The 24,108-nt window shown below is 48.1% G+C and overlaps 1 protein-coding gene across 3 annotated transcripts in view; it reads left to right on the top strand.

Annotated features, from left to right (window-relative positions):
- Positions 1-19,412, top strand: part of ULK1 (unc-51 like autophagy activating kinase 1) — a 76,250-nt gene extending 56,838 nt beyond the window's left edge. For 2 of the 3 annotated variants that reach the window (XM_063416110.1, XM_063416109.1), the window contains exons 18-29: positions 2,494-2,645; positions 3,469-3,552; positions 4,117-4,379; positions 4,963-5,147; positions 5,937-6,052; positions 6,566-6,709; positions 9,205-9,392; positions 11,987-12,165; positions 12,294-12,412; positions 13,966-14,123; positions 14,333-14,468; positions 16,287-19,412. In XM_063416110.1, coding sequence (XP_063272180.1) covers positions 2,494-2,645; positions 3,469-3,552; positions 4,117-4,379; positions 4,963-5,147; positions 5,937-6,052; positions 6,566-6,709; positions 9,205-9,392; positions 11,987-12,165; positions 12,294-12,412; positions 13,966-14,123; positions 14,333-14,468; positions 16,287-16,342 — 1,780 coding nt within the window. In that variant the 3' untranslated portion in view covers positions 16,343-19,412. The remainder of the gene's footprint in view (positions 1-2,493; positions 2,646-3,468; positions 3,553-4,116; positions 4,380-4,962; positions 5,148-5,936; positions 6,053-6,565; positions 6,710-9,204; positions 9,393-11,986; positions 12,166-12,293; positions 12,413-13,965; positions 14,124-14,332; positions 14,469-16,286) is intronic. The other variant, XM_063416111.1, reaches the window with a different exon arrangement.
- The last annotated feature ends 4,696 nt before the right edge of the window (positions 19,413-24,108 follow it).

The following is a 24,108-nucleotide window of genomic DNA, read 5'->3' on the forward strand; positions in this document are numbered from 1 at the left end:
ATCAGGGGTAGGGATTAGCACAAGGCTCGGTCTGTGCCACTGTAACTTTCATACTGTTTTATGTTAACTTTCTCGAGTGTGTGGCAGGTTTTGTGGCAAACTCTGTCCTGTTTCCTACATGCCTTGTGTTTTTGACAGCAAAACCTGTGGACACTGTTGGTTTTGGACCTCACAAGAGTCGTGGTTATCCCTGTGAGGTATAAAGAGAGCTCTGGAGAAGGTGCTGTGCCAGCCCCAGAGCTGGTGATGGGCTGCTGAGCTGAGGCTCACAGCCCCCAGCTACAGTCAGGGAGCAAGCTGCCACGTTTTGCTCCTTTTAGTCACCTCTGGGTGATGCTGAGGTTGGCATGTCCCTGCACAGGAACTCGAGGAATGGGCCCAATCAGGGTGACTCACAGGCTGCTTTTAGCATCTCCTCAGCTTCTCTGGCGTCATGTTTTTCCTGCCCCAGGAAGCCATACTTATCTCTGGCCATCACTTCCTCTAATCAGCAGCTCCAGGAGACACCCTTCAGGAATGGCAGGAGAAAACTCCACCAGGCACTTAGTGTGTGATTCCACCTTTCTGAGGTGTATCACACAGGCCATTGCTGCTGAGTGCCCAGTCATGCTTGCTGAGTCATTTGATTGCAAACCTTGACGTACACTCTGGTGTCTGAGAAATGTCCCCCTGTCACCTGACTGGCTGCCGTGTGTCCCTGTAAGGTGGTGTGGTTGTGGACAGATGTGTGGCTTGGTGAGGTGCTGTTAGATGTATGTGCCTCTGGCCACATCACCTGTCCTGCTGGTCTGCTGCCTTACCCTGGGTCTCCTAAGGTGGCAGCTGACATTCCACATCTTCCAGCAGCAGCAATCACCTGATGGTTTTCTTCTGCAAGTTCCTGATAGATAAAATTCAGCCTTCTGCATGGCTCATGGTCTGGAGAATTAAAAACATGGCAGGGCAATACCTTCTGCCACTGAATAGCCTAGGCATATTCTCACCTTTCTCTCTGGAAATTCATTTTGCTTCAGGGCCAGGCACTTGATGAGCATTAGCCTCTGAATCTGGAGCAACCTGAAGAGAAGTGATTTTTAGGTTAAAATTTTCAAATATTTCCTTTTTTCCAAGCATGTGATTATAGCATGGATTTGCTTGGCTGCAGAATGTGGTAACACATTGAATAGGGGCAGGGAGGTTGGCAGATCAACTATCTCAACTACTGAAATAGATTTATTTTTTAAAATGTATTTATTTTCTGAAATGTGGCATAAAGTAAAATATACACCTAGAAGTGTTGTTGGGTAATTTACTGACAGTTCATCAGGATAATTCTGCCATTCCTGCCACTGCTGAAACCCACATCCTTTGTTCCTTCTGTTCAGATACATGGGGACAGCTAAATGCAGCATCCCTGGCAGAGCAGGCAGGATACCTTAGTGACAGCATCCTTCAATGATGGAGGGTTTTTTTCAGCAGTCACTGATTCCTGTCCAGAAAACCACCTACTGATTGAGACTAATGTTCTTGTAACAAGAGAAAAAGTGTTTCCAAATTGAGACTAGAATAAAGGACTTGATGAAAAGACTGTGTTCTCATATAGAGGAGTGCAATGGAAATCTTGCTGAAGGAGCCTCCTGAGGCAGAATGGCATTGCAGTTTAGGTTGTGTGTTCTTAATGATGGGGAAAAGATTAACATATTGAAAAATAATTAATTAATATGCAATAATCCCATCTCTCTCCAGATGGATGGTGTGGATGTACTCACCTTCCCACTAGTTTCCTCTTCTGTTTCATTTTAGCACTGGCTAATACTCAAATTTCCTGCATGTGTGGGCTTTACAAATTAATTTTAACTCCCTAAGTTGAGCCTTCACAAGGAGTTGAAGGCGTTTAGACAGGCAATTCTGACTGTCTGGCCCAAAAACCCAAATTCCTCTGGGTAGTTGTGAAGTGTTCCAGATCTGACAGCCACACACTGTTGTGTTTTGCTGTGTAGCTCCTGATTTGAGTCCAAGCTCTGTTGCAGAGCAGTGCATTAGCACACTGCACCTTGGCTTTGAGCACAGGGCGTTCTGCCTAAAGCCTGCTCTGACTGAAGGGCAAGTGGCTCAGCACAGGAGGCACACAAAATATATAAATAAAGCCCTCTCAGGGCACACTGCCTACAATAAACATCTTGGATATGGCAAGATAGGAATCTCTGTCTTGTTCAGGATTGATGTAGGTACCTGCAAGCATCTGAGGTGTCTCTGAAAAATTACTGTCCTGCTTAGCTAAGGTAACTTTGATTGTTCTTTCCATTTATTTGAATTGAAGCTCTTGGGAACAAGGATTATCATCTTCCTCTCTTTTGGTGTAGTCCTAGAACAGTGGGATTTTGATCCAGGATAAACAGTCATGAAGTTCTGCTTTTGTGGAAGTAACTGTATGTGTGTTGGGTGATGCTGTTCCCCTTCCTCTTGTGTACTGGCCTCTGGAGTAACCTGTGTGCTGCTCTTGTTTCCTGTAAGGTCTGGCACGGTCCGGAGGTCCAGCAGTACAAGTCCTCTTGGTTTTCCCAAAACTGGTGCTTCCCCTCCTTATCCTGGAGAGCATGGATCCGTGCCCAGCACTAAAAAGCTCTCCTTTGGTGGTGCCAAGCCGTTTATGCCATCACCACAAGGTAAGATGTCAGCTGGCACACTGCTGTCCTAATAAAATTATTTGCTTCTTTCCTGTACAGAGTGGGGTTTTGATCAGCTGTAGCTGCCAGGTAGCAGAGAGTTCAGATTGTTGTGTTCCCCTGTGGTTCTTCTCCACAGATTATTTGAAAAGTGTTTTGACCTCAGTAAAACGGAGAGAAAAATACCTGTTAGCTCCAGGAGAGGCAAGCTTTGCTTTGGTGCCTGCATCAAAAATTTTGCTGCCCTCAGAAGAGGGTGTCTGTAAGTGCAAAGTATCTTTTTACTGGCTTGGGTTGGGGTGAGAGCAAGTGTAAGCCTATTATCCTCAAAGCAAAATTCTGACCAGCTTTGAAAGGGCTTGAACTTCCAGACTGAAAAGTTCTGGCTAAGTATCTGGTAGCCTGATCTAGATGCTAACAAGCAGTTCAAGTGGAAAGGGACAAGAGAAACCCCAATGTGCAATGGATGCAATTTGTTGCTTTCTGTAAAAGAACGGGCTGATCTAATGAGCTGTTCTCTATCTCTGGTGTCTCTGATCCTGTATTTATTAGTCTTTGCTGATGGGGAAATACAGAATATTCGTGATCTATTCTTCTGAAATAATGTCACTGCAAAGTCAGACTGAAACTTGCTAAACTAATACCAGGCAGAGTCTTTTTTACCTCCTTTCACAGGAGTTGAGGATCTTCTCACCACATAGCTAGGGCTGAAAAGATGGAAGAGATAACTGGCATCTCTCTATAAACAGGTGGTGCATAGTGCTGTCCTTGCCTATGAAAACTTAATACTGAATTAACTGCTTTTTATTTCATTCCCTCACAGTTGGAACAATCCCAGAGCAGCCCAGCCAGACTGTTATCCCATCTTCTCTTGGAGCAGAAGTGAGAAGCCGTGTTCCTGCTGCTGGTGCGTTGGTCCTTGCCTTCTTTCATTATTTCTATGGATAAACCCAGAACTGCAGTCTCAGGGTGTTGTAGGTTGGGTTGATTGCTTCAGCAGCTTCTCTGGATGTCTGTGTGCTGCCAGGATCTCTGTGCTGGTGGGAGTTGACCCATTCCCATCCTGTCAGCCAGCATCTTCCAGTGCTGACAGACCCTATGTCACAAAACCTCAAATTTGGGACTTGGAAACCAATGGACTGAGTGAAGGAAAACCAAGTCAAAACCTCCAACACCCTCTCTGGCAGGAGGCCTCCTTGATGCGTAGCTCCCTTGCTGCTGAGCTCTGACAGTCAGGGTCTGTGTCTGTGAATGGGCGGCGATGAAAGAAAGAAGCTGCACTTTTATTTCCCTGTTGTTCACATCTCATCCTCCCACAGACTCAAAACATGACCAGGCCTGGCAGTGCTGTGGCTCTGCTCAGTACCATGCTTAGCCATGGAGGGTTTTGATCTGCAGCTGTCTGAGATCAGGCTGTCTCTCAGTGTCAGAAGCAGGCAGTGAATGTGTTTTGTCACTCTGTGCCCTCCAGGTTCCTTGGCATCCGAACAGTCTCCTCGAGGGATGGGCTCCCGGCTCCACAGTGCTCCCAACCTGTCGGATTTGCATTCCTGCAGGCAGAAGATAACCAAGCAGCACTCTGATCCTCTGGTTGCTCACTTTGGTCATACCCCAGTCAGCCAGCCCCTGCAGATCCATGGCTTGCAGCACTGCCGGCAGCTCCGGTCCTCACCAAAGCTCTCCGAGTTCATGCAGAGAAGCCCTTTGCCAACCATAATGGGCTCCCCTACAAAGGTATGCCCAGGAGTTTGCTTTGGGCCTCTCACAGCTCGATCTGCTGTGTGCTTAGGGGGTGAGCTGCTGCAGGAGCTGATAACTCTGACTGGAATTAGCAGCACTTGCTCCTGTGCGGGCTGTGCAGTGCTCTGTGTGGGATGGGTGCTGTCCTGCTCACCGTGGGCAGCTCTGCCCTGCAGCAGCTCTCAGCAGCCCAGCAGAGCCCGGCCTTGGGAGCAGGCAGGGGCAGGAGCTGCCCCAATGGCCGGAGTGTCCAGCCCCTGGGGACACAGGGTGACCCAGCTGTGACACAAACCTGTGTGCAGCAGGAATCCCCAGCAGAGGCAGCAGCCCGTGACAGCCCTGTGCCTCATGGGGAGCAGGCACTGTGACAGCATTTCCTCTGCTTACAGAATTCTCAGCAGTTTGCTGTCCTTTTGTTTTAGCCTTTCTAGGATTAGGGGTAAATAACTGTTCAGGGTGGGATTTGTATCCTTATTTTCAGCAGGTTGTTAGTTAATTTTGATAAACAAATAGGGACCAAGAGGAACCTTCCTCCTTCATTTTAAATGCAGATCTCTGTTCTTTCTATTCTTCTTAGGCTGTGTCCCCATTTGAGTTTCCCAAAACCCCAAGTTCCCAGAACCTCCTCACCCTGTTGGCCCATCAGGGGGTCGTGATGACTCCGACACGGAACAAGACCTTGCCAGATCTGAAGGAGATGGGTCATTTCCACTGCCAGCAAACTGGGCTGGGATTGAGGCCTGTGGAAGAGATCAAGGGCAGGTGAGCTGCAGTCTGCTTCATACAGTGGTGCTTCACTCCTCAATAGAGGACAAATTTCAAATCCCAGCTGATGCTGAAGTTGTAGTGAGGCTTCTATAAACATTGTGTAGTTATCTGCTAGCACCTTTGGATTGCAAACAGGTATGGTGCAGACTTTTAAAGTCTTCCTCTAAAGGGACAGGCCATGACCTGTATTTTTTAAAATGAAAGATTGTCTGCAGCTTCACACCATGTTTAGTGTGCAGAGTTTCATCAAGTGGGGATGCAGGACTTTGTTACCGGACAAACAATTGCTCAGATACTTGGCTTGCCCTCTGTGGGGCCTGTGGTGGAGGAGAAGCTGTTCTGGGTGCTCCTTCTCCATCAAACAGTGGCAAAGGTCTATTAGAAAGCCACATGCTGGCTGACATGAGCTCTGCAGGATTGAAAGTCACTCAGGTGCTGCTGCTGTTAAGTTTTCCTTACTTGCCTCTCTGCACACTGCAGCTTTCCCCAGTGTACTGGAGGAGTCCTCTGATACTAATTTTCATTTCTTGCAACAAAAACAAATTGTGTTGTTTTAATGTAGAGAGGACTTGCATTAGTGCAGTTAGTCAGGATAGTTTTGTGCTTTCTACAAGTAGCAGGAGGTGCTTCAGGTGCTCTGTTGAAAGAGTGTTTTTTTCAGCTCCAGACTGTTTACTGTGTAGTGTTAAGTGGCTGTGGACCAGGAATAGCACAAAGAAGTCAAGTTAGCTGACACCTTGCACCTGTTGACTTTGAGCATCGTGTTGTATGTACTCTTTTTAGATCTCTGAGCACAGGCAGGCTCACTGACCTGCTCCTGAAGGCAGCCTTTGGGGCACAGATCTCAGAAGCTGGCAGCAGCGACAGCCTCAACAATGAGAAGCCAATGGAAATTGCAGGTAGGTGGAGAGGCCAGGCAGATCTGGCAGGATGTCCTGGGTTGGGGTTTGCCTGCACCCCTCCTGCAAATGGGAGGCTGCTTTGCCAGTGGCTCTTGGCACAGGAAGCGAGCGCCGTGTGTGAGGAGTGCAGTGGCGTTTGCTTTCCCCTGCTCTGTGGGCTGTGTGTGCTGTGTAACTGCTGGATAGTGCTGTGATTTTTGTAGGCAGGGCTTCCTCTTTCGGCCCCTTCTGAGCGTGATAACCTGTGGAAGTGCTGGCTTGGTGCCAGGCGTGTGAATGGCTCTGCAGGGGGGGCGTTCTGGGCGTGCAGGCCAGGCAGCGAGGAGGGGCAGCAGCTGCAGCAGCGGCTGCCACTGCCCAGGCTCTGTCCTGTGGCCCGTGGTGCTGGGGATGCCTCACTGGCCTGTGCTGGTCCCAGGAGAGCCTGCAGGAGCACCCGCTGGCCGAGGCACCCGTGCTCCGAGTGACCTTCCTGTAACGCCGGTCTGCACCTTTCAACTGTCTCCCCAGCTCCCTCAGGTGCTTACGGAGGGACCCTGCACTCTGGTGCCCGGGCTGGGGGCTCTGCCAGCCCATCCCCAGTGGTTTTTACTGTCGGATCCCCTCCCAGTGGAACAACCCCCCCACAGACCACGAGGACCAGGATGTTTTCAGGTAAAGGGCCGATACCCACCTGCCCGTTCCAGTGGGAATGCCTGGGGCCAGAGAGATGTGTTGCATTCCTTGCTGCAGGGCACTGGTGATGGCAGAAGGCTGCTCAGAACAATCTGTAAAGCTCAGCTGGTCTCAGCACCTTTGAGGTTCTAGTGCTGGCTCCTGCCAACCCCAGATGTTGCTGCTAACTGTTTGCACTGGCATTAGTGCCAGAGAGTGGTTTTCCAGTACTGTAAGAGACAGGCAAACTTTTATTTTATTGCTCTCTGCTTCAGGAATAGTGCTGCAGCTGCTCACAGAACAATTGTTGCTGAGAGGTCAACAAATGTAAAGATTGTGTCGTGTTCTGAATGTTCTCCCTGTGGCTTTTGGATGAGCTATAAAAGATGAGTGTGACGATCTGTGCCCAACAATTTCAGTGCATAAGGACTGTTGGGAAAGGGCCAGGAGGGCTCTGTGTGCAAAACTATTAGAGGTGTTACTTATGCTCTGAGCTGCTTAGGTAGGAGATGGGGAAATGCACTCCTGATTGAGAGATACTCCTTGCAGGACACCAGTGCTCTGGCCTTGTCAGCCAGCAGTTGAGGCTGTGGTAATTGGCCCTTTTGGGATAGAGTGTCTGGGAGTTGGAGTCTCTGTTCAGTTTAAGAAAATATTTGGACACATTTTGATTTACATACTTTTCTTGTTTGTTTTTTTGTCTTGACTGTTCCTCATTTGAATGTACTTGACTCTGTTCTCAATTACTGCAGGGAAAGTTTGGATGTGACCACGAATAAACTGCCTGACTGGATGGGGGTACATGTGGGCTTGGTTCCTGCATATAACTTGTACTTCCATCCTAACTAAAACCACTCATGGCTTTGATTGCCTGGCAGATTGGAACCACAATTCTTTCTTTGTCTCATTTATTTGGAGAGTGAGCTTTAAGACTTTTAAATAAAACTGTGTGAGAGACCTGTAGTACAGTGGGGTTACTGTGCCCACTGGAGGGTTAGAGCCTCCAGCTACTACTGCAATGTGATGGATAGAGTATTCTGACTTCCTGTGTTGCTTTTCAGGGATAACAGCAATCTGGAAGCAGATCCAAGCACCAGATTTTAGCAGGTTGATACTCAGGGTCTGCCCAACCGTCAGGATGTGAGATGGGAGGCCTGGAATAGGAACCTGCAGCACACACACAGTGTTAAGTCAGGGTAACCAAAGCAATGCTGCAGGACAAGCTTTGTTTATTAGGCCTGTGCAGGAACTCCTCATGTTATAGTTAATGCATAAAGTTAATGGTGGAAAGGGGAGATTTGCAAGCTGAAGCTTTTCACCTCATATGCTTGGACAAGCCATGAGTAAGGATGTAACTAAAGGCAGAGCCTTTCTGTGAGTCATCCTAACAATTTCTGCAAACAGCCTCTTGGACTTACAGGACATCCAGAATGTGATGTTGTAGGTCCTCGCTTCTGTCTCTGAGAGAACTAGAAATACTCTGCCTGTCTTTGATCATCCACTTAGCTTTTAAGCATTGCTGCCTACATGGAGAGGGCTTTTGGGAGGAAAAGAGGCTGTGCCTCTCTGCAGATCAGTTGTACATTATTATATTGCTGAACCTTTTGAAGGCAGGGTAGGGCAGTAAATTAAACTTGTGGTTAGGAGAGAAACATCTTCCTCCAAAGAACCAGTGAGAGTGGAAAATACCACCTGAGTAGAGTTAGCAAAGTGTTGGAGGTGGTATTGGCATCCCCCATCAGACAGAATGTTTCCCTGTGTGGCAGTGTGCCATGGGTAGGAAAGCCTCTGGAAGTGGTGAATGTACTGTGAGTACTCTAAGAAAACATCTCCTTTGGGCTCCTAGGGTAGATTCAGTGGTCAAGAAGGGGATAAGCTGGTGGTGAGGGAATTGTCTGATGGACACCATACCTACAGGGTCTCCAGAACCCTGGAGTTAGGGTCTCAACTCAGCTGGTCACTTATTCTCTGCCCAGCCTCTTATTTATAAAGAAGGGAAAGCAAAAGTGCAGGACATTTAATGGAAAACTCTCCTGGCTTGCATACAGGATGTTCTAGAACCATCATTCATTCAGTGATAGCAAAAAGGAAGGGAGCCAGGGTTCAAAGTGCTGCTCCATGGTGGGGAAGTTGGCTATGACCGTGTATGATGAAGATCAGCCCAAGATATTGTGGCAGGATTCAGAAAGGGTTTAGCCAAAAAAAAGGAAAAATAATTTCTTCTGAATTGTCTCTGTAAATGATCATTGTTGTGGAAGGTGCTTTAAATCAGCCTGAGCTTGTAAGCTGGTCTGCCTGAGTCACTAAGGAGCTTATGGTGGGGAGTGCTTGTTCTGCATCCAGAGTCCTTGCATCTTCCTCCAAAGTACCTCTTGCTGGCTCCTGTCAGATCCAGGATCCCGAATCCTACAGATTTCTCTCTTCTGCATGATGAAGGTCTGCGTGGCCTGCTGTTAATACCTTCAGCTAATTCCTTTATCTGTTTTTCTTCACAGTGGGGTCTTCCAGCTCTCTCAGTTCTGGAGGCTCCTTCAGCGGGAGGCACCTGGCAGTGGGAGCTGCTGGGGAGGCTCTGGAGGGCCCCTCGAGTCTCCGGTACACTTTTGCTGATCCCATCACTGCCAACCTGGAAAGTGCTGTCACCTTTGAGGCACCAGAGCTGCCCGAGGAGACGCTCATGGAGGTGGGTATGTCCCAGGGGCAGAGGACAAGGGAACAAAAAGTAAAGCAAATCCAGACAATTCCATGCTTTGTTGCCAAAGGTGGTGCAAACAAGACAGCAAGTTCCAAGCGAGCAAGGCCAGGGAAGCGTTCAGAAAGCCCAGGGCATGTTTAGCACCAAGCCCTTTAGTCCATGTATCACCCCCACACTGCCACACCCCATGACTGGGGTGAAAATTCCCCATTTCCAAAGTTGAAATTGCAGGTTGGAAGGTCAGTTATTCAGTGCATTCAGTATTCTGAAGCAAACCTGCCTGCTTTAGGCCTCTCCTTTTTTTAAAAGGCTCGGCATTAGTACTGGCTGACCTGAGAACGTGAGCAGCTCAGTGTGTCAGGTGCACTTGGGGAGTCAGCAGTGGTACAGTCTGTGCTGAAAGGATCTGAAAACAAACTAAACCTGACACTTCTGTTCCTGCTGGGGGCAGAGGGGACACCGTGTTCTGCACCAGAAGAGCTGAACCAGATTGTGGAGCTGAAAGGATGCCAGGCTCCCCTTCTCTGCAGGCTGAAGAACAGCAAATGCTGGTATAGCTGAGATATATTTGAAATGTAGGTCAGGCTGCCCATTTGCAGTGGAGGTGGGAGGCAGATTCAGTCACACTTTTGGCTCTGTTTGTGATACCACCTTGGGCTGTCTGGGACTGGAGAAGGCTCTTTGTGTCTGACACTTGCTGCTGCTGCTGAAAACCCCAAGATACCAAGAGAGATACGCACACATTGTTTTAAGGATGTGGGTTTGCTCTTCTACTTCAGATTTTATTAAGCTCATTTTTTCTGTCAGTTCTGCATTGGATTGCATTTGTTGGCTTCATTACCTGTAAAGCCACAGGACAAAGGCTTCCAGCAATGATGTGATCACAATAGCAGTCAGTTTAACTGAGCATCCTACCTGTGTGAGGTGACAGAAGTTTGGGGCCCTGCCAGCTGCCACCACTGCAGATGCTGGTCTGAAGAGAAGTGTCCTAAAGAAGTATCAGTTGATCTTGAAATAGCACTGAGCTTCTCTGGCTGTAATGAGCCATTTGGCTTCAGTCCTCAGCACAGTAATTCCTTTGCATGTCACAAAACCTTTACAGCAGATTTCAAGACCCTTTTGTGCTCTGTGGAGTTGGCCAGAATGCAAACCTGGCAGGTTTTCTGATTTCTGCTCATCTTTCAGGGCACTGAAGTCTTACTGTTTAAGTGCCCTTGTTTATCTTGAGCAGTGCTGTTGCATTTGGATAGGTGATTCTTCTGTCTTTTGTGAAAGTTTCTTTGGGTGCAGACAAGACATACTGGAGGCTGGGGTTTGGTTTCTTTTGCAGTGCTCTAAAAACACAATACAGAGATGGCTACAGAAGACTTGTAATGGCAAATGAGGCCATAAATGCCAGCACAGTTAACAGAAGCTGACTGTAGGCAGAGGAAGGACTGCTTGTGGGTTAGAGATAAGAGGCTGAGACATACAAGATCTCAGCAGTTTCCTGCTCTGCCACAAACTTCTTGTGTGACTTGGTAATTACTTAATCTCCAAGTTCCTCCTCTGCTTTTAAAGAAAATTGAGGAAGATGGAGATAACACTTCCTCACCATACTGGACTGTCCAGGTAGCAAGGTAGTGGGAGGGAGAGATTCATGTTCCAGATAGTTAAAGCTGCCTGAGCAGCCAAGTGCCTGAGCCAGTGAGGGAAAGAAAAAAGCTCTCAGATCTTGAGCATGGGGGTTTCCTGGTAAATTCATGTAGGAAACTTCCTTACCGCCTTTGAGAAAACTGAGCCAGTGAATCTTTCAAGACCAGGTTACCCACTTGTCAACACAGAGTACAAACAATGAAGTTGGCATCTGACCCAGGCAGCAATTCATTTTGCAGACCCACAGGCATTCAGTTTTTCCACAAATACTAACTTCCCAGAACTGGTTGCAGTGAGTTAAGCAATGCAGCTTCCCAGAAATGGGATAATCCCCTTTGATCTGTAATAGCAGAGGAAAAACTACTCTGAAATGACCACAGCACTTGGTGTGGGCACTTCCCTCACCAGCTGGGCAGAGTTGCAGATAAAAGGTTGTTCTTGCTGTCTCCTCCAAGAACCTCACCCAAGGCTCACTGCATTGAACTGGGAGGGGATGAAGGCTGAGATGTAGGGTGGGAGACACTTTGCTGGCAGTTTTTTGTGGTGTAGGAGGTTTTCACGCTCGTGAAATCCACATTGGCATTGCTGTAGTGGGAACAAGAGGTGGGCTTATGGTGCAGATGGTCTCTCCCCATTCCTGGCTGACTTCTGAAAGAATCCCACAGAGCTGGGATGCTCTTTGGGAAGGGAGCTGGTAATTTTAGAGTAAGTCTCACCAACTTCTCCAAGGACCTGTCTAGAAATTTCTGCCCTGGAGTTGTTTTTTTGCTGCTGTTACTGTGGAAGAGGAACCCAGTGTAGACTCCAGGCTGAGTTTGGCCCAAAGCAGAGGCATAAGGTGGTCTGGGGGTTGTTGAGGTGTTGTTTCTGTGAGCTGGAGTGGGTTGCTGGCACAGCTCAGGGTGAGCAGCTTTCCCTGTAACCCCCCCTTGGCATCCCTTCAACAGCAAGAGCACACGGACATCCTGCGCAGCCTGCGCTTCACGCTGGCCTTCGTGCACTACGTGATGGAGATCGCTGCTCTGAAGGGCAGCTCCAGCGACATGAGCAGCTCGGTGGCATCTGAGTACCAGCTCCAGGAGAGCGTGGTGGCCGACCAGATCAGCCTCCTGAGCAGGGAGTGGAGGTAAGGATGGGCAGCCTGCCCAGCTCCCAGGGTTCTGTCGTTCCCTCCCACCCCACACATCCTTGTGTACCCACAGTCCTTGGGGACACGGAGCTGCTGTCACACCGATCTGTCTGCTTCCTTTGCAGCTATGCAGAGCAGCTCGTGCTGTACCTGAAAGTGGCAGAACTTCTATCCTCGGGGCTGCAGATGGCCATAGAGCAGATCAAAGCTGGCAAGCTGTGCCTCTCCTCCACTGTCAAGCAAGGTAAGGGGCTGCTGCACTCATGGGGGAAAGGGCTCACCTGGAATGGAACTATTAAAAGTTTCACAGAGGATATGGAGTGAGTGTGAACCCCACCAGGGTGGTGGGGGCTCATTTGTGATTGTCCCCTATGTGCAGTCAGATCTTTATTCACACTGAGAATGTTCCTCTCTTCACATTGAATTTATGGCTCAGAGCTATTGTCACACTCCTGTGACAACCTAATTGTAAGGGGGGGATGTATCTTATCTGATTCCTTGTATATCTGTCTTAGGTGCTATTGTGTACTTCATGTAAGCCCAGTTTAATTACACAGTGCATGTCCTAGGACGTGCTTACTTGGCAAATAGAGACTGTCCTGGTAGTGATGATCTTTCAAGTGAAACAAAAACACAGGAAGTGAAGTACTGGTAATGCCAGAGTCACTTCTTTGCTGGTGATACAGCTTTACCTTTGCATCTGACTGGCTGTGAGTCAGTGATTAGAAAAAATAATTTAAAAACTCCCATTGTAATATTACTGAGGGAGTTTTTTGAGGCATTTGAAATACTTGACCCCCCCCCCAGCCACCTACTCCAAGAGCATTGTATTTGCAAAGCTGCCTTGGGATGGGGTGTGAAAAATGGAACTTAAATATGACGAGCACACATATGTTGTAGCAGGCAGTGTGGAGCAAAATACACCAGATTTAGCTACACATCTTCCACAAGTTCAAGGCTAACAGGAAAGTTGTCATAACCCAAATAAATCACTTCTTTTCAGAGCAGATTGCAGCTTCTAGATTTGTAGTGTCATTTGTCCTTCAGTGTGGGAATTGGGCAAGGTTGGCTTGTCTTGTTTCGTGCAGTGTGGGGATTTTCAAATGTGCGTGTAGGAGTTAGTACTCATCAGATGTTGGTGGGAGTTTGTGTTCAGTACTCTGTGTAGACCATGCCATGTAGCTAGGGAGGCTGAGCCTGTGGCATCCCTTGCAGTTGTGGATTGTTGTTTAATCACTCAGAGTCAGATTTGATTCCCGATTCCCTATTCTGTAATAACCTTCCTGCACGAGCTGCCGTGGTTCAGGAGGTGAGGGGGCCTTTCACAGGCACCCGTGTCTTCTCTTAGTGGGACAGCAGAGTCCCAGGAGAGATTCCCTTGCTTAGTCAGTGCTGCTGATCCACACTCCAAGAGCTCCCACGTGTGAGCCACGCTCCTCTTCACAGCACATCATCAACCCTTCAAGTAGCAGAAGCTCTGTAGCTGCTGCTGCTGCTGTGTGAGACATCCTGTTCAGAGCAAACTGCTGCTGCCTTGTGACTGCTGAGGGAAACAAAAATAGGCCTGGCCTCAGGTGAACCAGACGTGTGTAGGAGTTGCCATGTGCAGGCTTATAATGGTGAAGGTGACAGAGGAAAGGGAAAAGACTCCCTTGGTGCAGGGCTTTCCTGCCAGACTCTTGGCTTTAACAGAACCCTGTTGTCTCCAGGTTAATCCTTTGGGGTCCTGCACGTGGGGATAGGAGGCACAGGGAGAACTGTGAGTAGTGCCTAATGCATTTCTTTCTTTTCCTGTAGTTGTGAAGAAGCTAAATGAGCTGTACAAATCCAGTGTATCCTCCTGCCACTGCCTCAACATGAGACTGCAGAGGTTCTTCTTGGACAAACAGAAGCTCATGGATCGGATCAACAGCATCACTGCAGAGAAGCTCATCTTCAGCTATGCTGTGCAAATGGTAAAAACCTCACCGTGCTGGGGGCTGGGGTTACACAGAGCAGTGCTGGGCATTCCTGGGTCCTGCTGGGGGCCTTAGCAGGTGGTTCCCCTCATGATGCTCCCCTCTGGAGGCTGGGCAAGGGGGGTGTCCATGCAGCTGAGGGACTGTGCTGGGAAAGCTGGGTGTGCTCAGGGAGTAAGCTCTTGGCACTGGGTTGTTTGCCTCAGGTGCAGTCTGCAGCTCTGGATGAGATGTTCCACCACAGAGAGGACTGTGCACAGAGGTACCACAAGGCTCTGCTGCTAATGGAGGGGCTCCTGAACATCATCACTGAACAGGGGGACATAGAAAACATCAGTAAATGTGAGTATTAGGTGACCTTTTGTTTTTTCCCCAACTAGAACATGTGGGCTTTTTAGCCACATGGATCAGAAATTTCAGTTGCCAGCACCATTTTTCTTCCTTTGGCTACATTTTGGTGGACATAGCAGAGATCTCTTGGCTTGTCACAGCCCCTTGCAGCCTGGCCCCCTGCTTTTCCAATAGAAAAACTGTTAAAAATGCAGGTCCCTGTTTTGAGCTACATTTTGAGAGCTTCCCATGCAGAGCAATAGCCAGCACTTCGTGGGAGCTTTCTGAAGGAAGTGATGTGGCAGCAGCAGGGGCCTGGGGTTGGTTTCCAGCTGGAACCATCCCTTGGGAATGTGACCCTGCAGTGGCTGCATGGCAGAGATGGCTGGTCAGCACAGCAAGGGCTCCTTCCAGCACATCTCTGAAGCAGGACTGCTCACCTGCCTGGTTCCCCAGCCCTGAGCCTGGCTGGGAAGGCAGCAGACACAAACTCCTCTCATCAGCAAGTGCTTGCTGTAGCAATGAAAGCTGAGCTCTGACCTGCCTGCTGTCCTTGGGCCTTCTCTCCCAGGGAGTCTGCTGCTCTGAGCTGTCCCCTCTGCAGTGCTCTCCCTGTCTCCTGAGGGGTGCTGCTCTCCATCTGGAGAGGGAAGGAGTGACTCACTGCTCTGAGCACACTTTCCCTGCCCCTTAGGCTGGGGTTTAATCACCTCTGTCACCTCTTGCTGCAGTTGGTGGGAAGAGGGGTGAGAAATAGCAATCATCTGTAGGAGCAGCTTGGCTTGGCCTGGGCTCTGCTTCACCACAGCCATCCCAGCCCACCTGCAGCAGTCCCAGCAGTGTTCCTGTGGCCACTGCTGGCAGACCATGTGCCTCTCCCCTCTGCTGGCCACCCACTGCCTGCCTCAGGCCAGCATCCAGAGCACTGGACAGCTCTAGTCATCCATGAAGGCAGAGCCCTTGGATAGGTAATGAGAGATCTCTTGCTCCCAGGCACTGTCAGCTAATTATCACCAACTTTCACAGCTGACAGGAGGCTCACTGAAGGAGAACAAAGGGAAGTGGGCAGGTGGTGTGTGGTACTGGAGGGCTAAGTGAATAGGGAATACTAAGTAGTTTCTGTTGTGCTGTTTCTTACCAAACCTAGATCCCATCTTTTGATCCAGAGATAGTTAATGCATGCAACAGATTTCTTTTCCCAGTTGTTATCCTGGTATTGCAAGTTCCAGCTTCCTGATTGAGCTGTTCCCTGATAGGCAGTAGTGGGTGTGTTTCATTTAGATCTCAGGGCTATATTTACATATTTCTGAAAAGTTAAATGATGAACCTAGAAATATAGCAAGTGTTCCTGTGAGAGGTATGAATTCCACCAAACATTTAGCTTTTGAAAGATTCTTGGGCTCAGGTGATGAGAACCTGGCATTGACAATGCTGGATGGGCTCTCCCAGTGTAAGCCATGGCAAATGGCACTAGAGACCCTGAGTCATTCTGACTACTGGCAAAAGCTGCTCCAATAACTGCAAGTGAATAAATTCTTCCTGGAGAATGGTGATCATTTGTAAAATCTTGATACCTCAGTCAGAACTGCTGCCTCCAAGCTTTCACTGTCAGATCTCTGACTGTGCAACCCTTGACCTGTCCCTTCCCAGCAGGGTGTTCCTGGTCAGGTCTTCACTGGCCTCATCAGTACCTGGTAAATATTCTCAAAGTTCTGCTTAGATCTGTTACAGCTCTGCTGTCTGTTTCCCCTTTTTGTTCAGTCTCCAGTGGTGGTCTTTACGTTGGCAGGACAATGAGAAGCTGATTGCCTGTGCTGTTTTTCTCCCCAGGTAAGCTGTGCATCGAGCGCAGGCTGTCAGCTCTGCTGTCGGGGTTCTGTGCCTGATTCCAGTGGTGGTGTCCTTCACACACCTCGCCCCAGCTGATCCCTTTATTCCCAACAGCCTGTGCTGTGGTGGGAAACCATTCTGGCAGTAGGACACCTGAAGGATGGACTGCTCACTGTTCTGTTTCTGGACGTTTTGGGAAGTTGTTCCACAGACTCAGATTCCTTTGTGGGGACGTGTGACTGCAGCAAGCACAAGTACTTCCCTGCCCGAAGGCCTGGGTGAAGACATAGCTGATGTGGAAAGGTCTCCCTCGTTGTCAGAGGGGGTGAAGGATGGAAGTCTGCTTCTTCCCAGCACTTTGAAGGATAAGACTGCTGCCTATCCCTCTCTCTTAGGAACAGGGTATTCCAGTGCTGTGTCCATTGCAGGCAATGGATGTGGTGAAACTGCTGGCTTCAGTTGATGTCTGTGTGTCACTCACACATAAAGGCCAGTCTGTGTACTTTCCCCTTCCCAGCTGAGAGCCAGGCATCTTCAAGCTCCCTGGCAACTGGAGGCTCCCCTCCACTCTCCTTTGTCCTTTCTCCTTGTGTTTATGCCTTGGAGTGCTTGGAGAGGAGGGAGTTGGCGTTGTGAAGTAGCTCCCACCTCTACAGACTTGCTGAGTGAGGCAGAGGATGTGCGGCTGCTGGGAAGCTTGGAAATCTCCTGGCTGCTGTGTGGGCTCCCTGTCTGCCTGCCTGGATGGGCAAACAACACCGGGAAAGGGGCTGTGCAGGAAGCAGGAGGGCAGCAGAAAGCGTCACACTCCTGTGTTCGTAAGAAGCCAAAATGAATCCGTTCCTCCCTTGGTCCCCCGGCTCAGTGGGATCGATGTGAAAGAGTCGTGGCTGTTGAGCTCGGCCTGTCAGCACGTACCTACCTGGAGGAAGCACTGGCACTGTCCTGCTTTCAGCTGTTGGCTCAATAACCCTTCCCTGGAGCCCCCCAAACTGAAAACACTAGCTTTGTGAATCAAAGGAGCACTTTACACACTATGGGAACTTTGAGAAGTTGACTTTGCATCACACAACAACCCAGGAACATCACGACTGTTAGGAATGCTGTTCTTTTTATTCCTTTCCTTGCTTCCTGGTTGTTTTATTGCACTACGTGTGTGCGTATATTAATATGTATTCCTAAGAGTGAATATATATTGATATTGATATGGTTTGTGTGTAACTGTACGTATTTAACTGTACTGTATCTTGTGAGTGTGAGGCAAAGAGCACTGCAGAGTCTGTGCTGTTCCTCCTCCACACCAGGCAAAGCTCACTTGCAGTCTGGCAGTACCAAGATTTGTTTTTTATTTAAATGTTCTTTTAAGGACAGTCATTACAAAGCTCCGTGCTTTTTAAGAGCTGAAGAACAGGCGTTAGGATCCCACACACTTGGAAACGCATTTTTAAAGAAGTGTTATCTGCTGCTTTGTTTTTGTTTGTTGGGTTTGTTTTTTTTTTTATAAAGAAATCCCATAGCGTTCAGTTTTATGTTCAGCATTTCTTTCAAGGAGACTCTGCAGCCAAATGCGACTGCGGGTGCGAGTGGCTGGAGTCCTGGCTGAGGCTTCGGGTGCTGTGAGCGTGTGTGTGGGAGGGGAGCTCTGCCTTCCATCTGTCTGTGAGAGCATGAGTGTGACGTTGCAGAGTCGTGGCAGTGTTGTGGTAGCGCTGGGCAGAAAAGCATCTTTGAAAGCAACTCGAAACCTCAGGCTTAGTTTTTGGGGATTTAAAAATATTTTGCACACGGTGGTTAAGTCCTCATTGCTTTTTTTTCCTCTCAAGATTGGCACGTTCAGTGTGATACTTTACAAGGGTTTCAGGAGCAACTTCTTAGGCTTTGGAGCTGGCACTGCCTTTGGCAACATGGTTGTTTCTGTTCATGGAGCAGAAGTGCCAATAAAGAAATTTAAAAATATTTCCAATTGCCCCGACCAGGGAAGCTTAAGTGTAGCTTTCACAAATGCTTCATTCAGTATTTGGCTCACAGTCTGCTGCTTCTGTGGCCGTTTGTGCTTGTGCCTGGGAAAAAAAGAAAATAAAAAAAAGACAGAAACAACCAAACCCCTGCAGCCTGTTGTGGACAGAAATGCCGAGGAGACCCAGACTGCTTCTGAAAGGCTTTGGGCAGCTGTGCAAAGGGTTTGCTGCAGCACGGAAGCCCCAAGCCAGGAGTGACTCTGCAGCTCCAAGCCCTGCACCCCAGAGCCCCCAGGGGCCAGGAGAGGCCCCGGCCGGGATCCCCTGTGCCCCAGTGAGCCGTGTGTGTGTGGCAAGCTCAGCACTAACCTTCCAGCTGTACTTCATGACTTGAATGTATCAAAATCGTCCACATTCAATGTACACAAGTATATATTGCTCCAAAAAAAAAGAATAAAAATTGTGGTTTACAGGCCTACAACTGATATATATGTATGTGTTTGTGTATATACATGCAAGGCTGTGTGTGTGTGTATGTGTGTGCATGGGTAGAGATACACACACAAACACAAACGTGTATATATATGTTTTTTTTGCTCTCAATACTTGAAACTTAGCCACTGTGCTTGAATTAAAAAAAAAAAGAAAAAAGAAAAAACAACAAAAAATGACACAAAATAACCCCAAAATTAGGGGAGGAAAAAAAAAGGAAAAAAAAAAATCGGACAGGTGATTTATTTTACCATCACTTTGGTGACTTTTTTTATCTAACTGCATGTAGCGTGAAACCAACTTTTTTGGTGAAAAATATTTATTGCTTTGTAGACAATAAAGTATGCAAAAAAAAAGGAAAAAAAAAAAAGGAAAGAAAACACCCCAAAAATTAACCCCCAACCATCGCTGAAGTTGCTAGTGTAGTCCACCTGCTATTGTCATGGCTTTGTTGCTGTTGCAGCGTTTGTGTCTGGCGTCTTCAATAGATTTCAAGAAACCTCAGTCTAATTACACGTACCTTCAGGTTTGTGAGAGCGTATGATGATGTTGTTTATAAGGTAATGCTTGATACTTTGTCAACATTTTTTATTTGTGTTTTGTGTGACTTTTTTTTTTTTTTGCTTTAAATTGTACAACACCGATTTAAGACAATAAAATTGATTTGAAATTGTTAGTGGTCTGTTTTCAGTACTTTACGATTCCAGTTCATGTGGCATCTGAGTGAGACATTTTTAATGCATGTGGTTCTACTGGCCTCAACTTTTGGGCAGAAAAGGGCTGTTTTCTGCCCCTTAGCAGAGCAGGTGAAGCTTGGGGCAGAAAAGCCACCTTGCCTGAATCCACATGAAGCCTGTGAATTTGGGAAAATTGAATCCAGTTGCTGGGTAGGAGCTGTAGTTCCTGGTTTCTCTGTCCCTATTACCTGGTGTCTCCTCCTGCAGTTGTTAGGAATTGTCACAAGTTGATGGCAGACCCCTCCCCAGCCAGCTGGATGCTTAAATTCCATCCATATTTCAGTATTTGTAGGATTATACTGTAAGAATCAGTAAGAATTTTGCTGCTGAACAAAAAAGGGACTTGAAGTGTGATATCATGATAACATTTGGGTATTTGTAATTAAATTTTTTTGCTGTGATCAGAGCAGGCACATGACTTAGAATTCTCTTGCCCATGTAGCTTTGCAAAAAGTCACTGAACATGGCAGAAGAGATGGTGAGGATGAGGTGAGGATGCTGAGAATGTTGGTCCTGACTTTAGGTGCAGGACAGGTCCCTGTGCTGTCTGGACTGGAATACTCCAGGAAGAAAAGCTAAACCCTGCATCTGACACCTGGGAGAGGTGCTGTATTAATTAGTCCAGTCCTTCCATTCTTGCAGAAATCTCAGCAACACAGCTATAAACTTTCAGAAGCCAAATACCGTAATTCCACTAAACATTTTCCAAAACTCCACTTGCTGAACTCTGTGTGTTATTGTGGCCATGAACATCACTGGGGAAAGTCCTGCCCACCAGGCCCTGTGTGATGCAGCATTATCCCAGAGTTACTGCACAGTGTTGTGTTTTTGTAGGACAAGTCTTATTTCAAAATCATCTTTTACGTGAGCTGGAATTGTTCTTTTTCTTGCTCTGCCCTGTTTATAACCTCTGTTTCCTGCCCCTGCCTTTCCCACCCCAGGGAATTGCTCTGTGGGAACAGTCCTGCCTAGAAATGCTGGGCTCTCACTGATGCTGACTCACACGCAGGGACAGTCGATCCTTTCTCCCTGCAGAGCTGCAGCACCATCAGAGCTGGGGACAACTCTGACAAACTGCACTTTTGCGTGCTGAAAATGTGGTGCCACAACCTGGGCAAGAGGCCACAGCAGCTCTTGGAAAGCTGCTCAGAGCTGAATAATTACAAATGCTACTGTTTCTTAAAGTTTGACAGCTCAGCACACTTGAGTCTTTGGTTTTTGAGGGTTTGGGAGGTTTTTTGTTTTGTTTTCTTTTGGGTTTTTTTTAACATTTTTTCCCTTTTGAAGAAAACCCTTGTGTATGTTTGTTCCCTGCAACATGGGACAGTAGTACATAATGTATACATATAAAAGTTTCTGATGCTGAGGGAAAGGGAGGGATGTTTCTTTTGAAGATGCCCATGAAGAACTTCAAAGGTTTAGGTGAAAATACTGTAGCCAAATGAAAGATGGACCCTGTGTATCACATGCCTGTGTAGATACAGAACTCTCTGCTGAATCCATAGGACTCTTTCACAGGCAGCAGAGCAGAGGGGGAAAGTGCTAGCTGGGAAAACTTCAACAACAGAAATACACAGTCTCTTCTAAAAGCACTAAACCATGGGACATGGACAGTTTGAAAGCACCAGTGGAAATTGCACAACTTTCTAGATGTTGACTGTGACGTCATGCTGCTGTTGATTCTAGGAGAAAACAAACCCGAGCAATTCTTCCAGGGCATTTGGCTTTGTTCCTGCATTTTATATTTAGTTGTGGGTAAGTACGTCAGCAAAAACACACTCATTCAACTCTGAAAGATCAGAGGTGACAGTGACATCAAGGAAGCAGAAACGGGTGGGTGTGTGTTGAACCAAGGCCATACAAAGATCAATTATTCTGCTTCCAGCTCTTTTAAAGCTTTATTTCATGAGGAGTTAACTCCTTCACAGCATGTTTGAGCTCTTTGGTGTTTAACTTGATGTTGGTTTCTCTGCAGTGGCCCACTGTGCCTGGTCACCTCACACTCCAGGGAGGGGAAGGGTTGTGTGCAGGGAGACAATACCCTGGCATAGCTCTGCAGGGCAGGAGCTAATGCTCCCCAGAGAAATGCTAGCAGTTGGATTTATTTAGATTTATTTCCATAAATGTAGCACTAAGCATGGGTGCCATTCCCTGAGCGAGGAATGGCACGTAATGCAGGGATTCGAACTTCCCTGGGACATTTCTTTCTAAAAACAGTCTTTTTAGGGACAATAGGGTCAGAAATATCCCCCTCTCCTGGGAGATGAAACCTGGCAAGGGATTTGAATGCTTTTAGAAAACACATTAAATAGTGTATTTCTAAGAAGGAGCTGTCAAACACAGGTTTCCCCTTACCATGGAGAGAGGGTAACTGTGTTCCCAAATGTGCAGTTTTTCTTCATGTTCCAGCTAATGCCCAATACACAACTGGGGATGAGCAGAGTAAGGTGCTCTTTGTCCCTTGAGCTCTGCATGTCACCAGTTCCAAATATGGATGTAAATGGCTTTTAACTACAACATTTGGTATCTCCTGAACTTCTAGTGCTATGCAGCAAAGCCCTTAAACTCACTAAACATCAGTTTAGCAGTTTTTTCCTTCCCTTTAACAGAGAACAGTTGCAAGGAAGTGTTTTTCATAACACAATGTTTCCTTGGACCCTTTTTTATCTACCGAAAAAAATTATTTCTCTGTGAATTGAAAGCAAATCCTCATGAAATAAATACCTCTGTCAAAGCAGGCCTTGGGGAGGAAGAGGAGAAGGTTGCTTGGGTGACATTGCCACAGCAGAGCAGGAACATGCTGCTAAGGGAGGGGACAGCCAGCTCCAATGGGGCCATGGGCCCTGCTCTGCCAGCCGGAGGGGACAGCCAGCAGTGTCCCCGGGTTGGGAGGAGTGAGAGGAGTGGCAGAGGTGCCTGGCAGGGGACAGGCGTGTGGCCAGGGCTGTGGCAGCTCCCAGGACACGGCAGGGAGGTGGCGGTGCGCGTTGCCAGAGCCCCATCTGCAGGCGGCCGCCGCCCGGACACCCCGCGCAGTTAGGGGTGAGGAGCGGCACTGACATCGCTACGGGAATTAAATTAACTGCTTCCAAAAAAACCACGCCAAACCCCGTTCTGCAGCCATCCTGCAGACCTTCCACAAAGGTCAGCTGTCTGTGAGGCCCCGGGTGGTTGGTACCTGGGGAGCTTTGACGGTGCTGCTTTCAGCGCCGAGGGAACGCGAGACCCCCTGAGGGTCTGAGTCCCCCACAGCGCATCGGCAGCAGCAAATCTGACGAGTCTCTTCGATTTCTCCGTGCTTCTGGCAGCAAGATGCAATAGATAAATTATACATTGGTGTTTCAAGATAAAATAGCTAAAAAAAGGAAGAGGTAGTGCATGCTGTGGCAGGTTAAGAGCACAGCTTGTGCTGTGTGTTTTGAAGCTTCTTGGCTGCTCTTAGAAGGGGTAAAGAGCTGCAATACCAAAGCCTTTCCCTCACAGGATATGCATGCAAATCTTTCTCCTGTGCCATCACTGTTTTCCATATTGACTGGCACCTTCTTCCCTCTCACACATGTACTGAAATGAGCCAAACTCAGAAATCAGGGCAGGGAAGGAGGAGGAAGGGATGTGGTGGACAGACAGGTCAATTGCATAAGCTCCGCTTCCTAAGGAAATGAGGCAAAAAAAGATTCAGACACCCTGGTTTCAGTGATAGAGAAATTTGTATTCCTGTTTCCCTTGGCAGCAGCACTGCACTGTGACGGGCCCTCTTTTATCACTTCTCTAAGCAAAGTGCAGCTGGGACCCTGTGATAAATCTTCCCTTTGCTCCATCCCACTCCTGAAATAACTCAGAAGTGTCAGTTCGAAAAAGGATGTGCTGCATTTCTTCCCCTTATTAATTGAAATAACAGGCCTGGGATAATCTGGCCTGCTTGGAAGTGTCAACCTTTCTGTGTTTGATCTGAATGGATAAATGAAGCTCTCCTACAATTATCTCACAACGTGCCAGGGAACTCACATCTCCACTCCGTCCTACAGAGCACTGAAGCAAAAAACCATTCCAGGTGCATTTGGCTTTTTGGGAGGTACATGCTATGGCCTGGTAAGGGCTCCTGTTGTGCTCAGCTTCCCCATGAAGTGCATCACTGCAAATAAAACTTGCTGCACAAAACATGAGCACAAGGATTGCCTGAGCAAGCTGGCTGGAGGAAAACCTGAGGGGAAGCAGAGCCAGAGGTGCCCATGCTTGACACTGACACAAAGAGAAGGCGTGTGGAAAAGGGAACCAAAGGGGACCAATGTGACATCCCTCTGGGAAGGGAACTGTGAGCTTTTACTGCAGACTTTCCCCTGCTTTTCCGTGATTTAACAATATGACAATTTTTGGTTGCGTTGGCACCGGAGAGTCTGTGATCGAGAGGTGGGGCTGAGCGGGGGAACAACCCTACCCTGATCACTGCCAGCACTGGAGCAGGACGGGCTCTCCGGGCTGGGACCCCCGGAGCAGAGCTGGCTCTATGCGCCATCCCTTTTTTCCCCTCGGAGTTCCCGGAGGGGCTCGGTTCGCTGCCCTCACGGCGCTGCCCACACGGCGCTGCTGCCCGCACGGCGCTGCCCTCACGGCGCTGCCCACACCGCGCCCGCTGCT

This window comes from Prinia subflava, chromosome 19 (genome assembly GCF_021018805.1).
Source record: "Prinia subflava isolate CZ2003 ecotype Zambia chromosome 19, Cam_Psub_1.2, whole genome shotgun sequence".
NCBI lineage: Eukaryota > Metazoa > Chordata > Aves > Passeriformes > Cisticolidae > Prinia > Prinia subflava.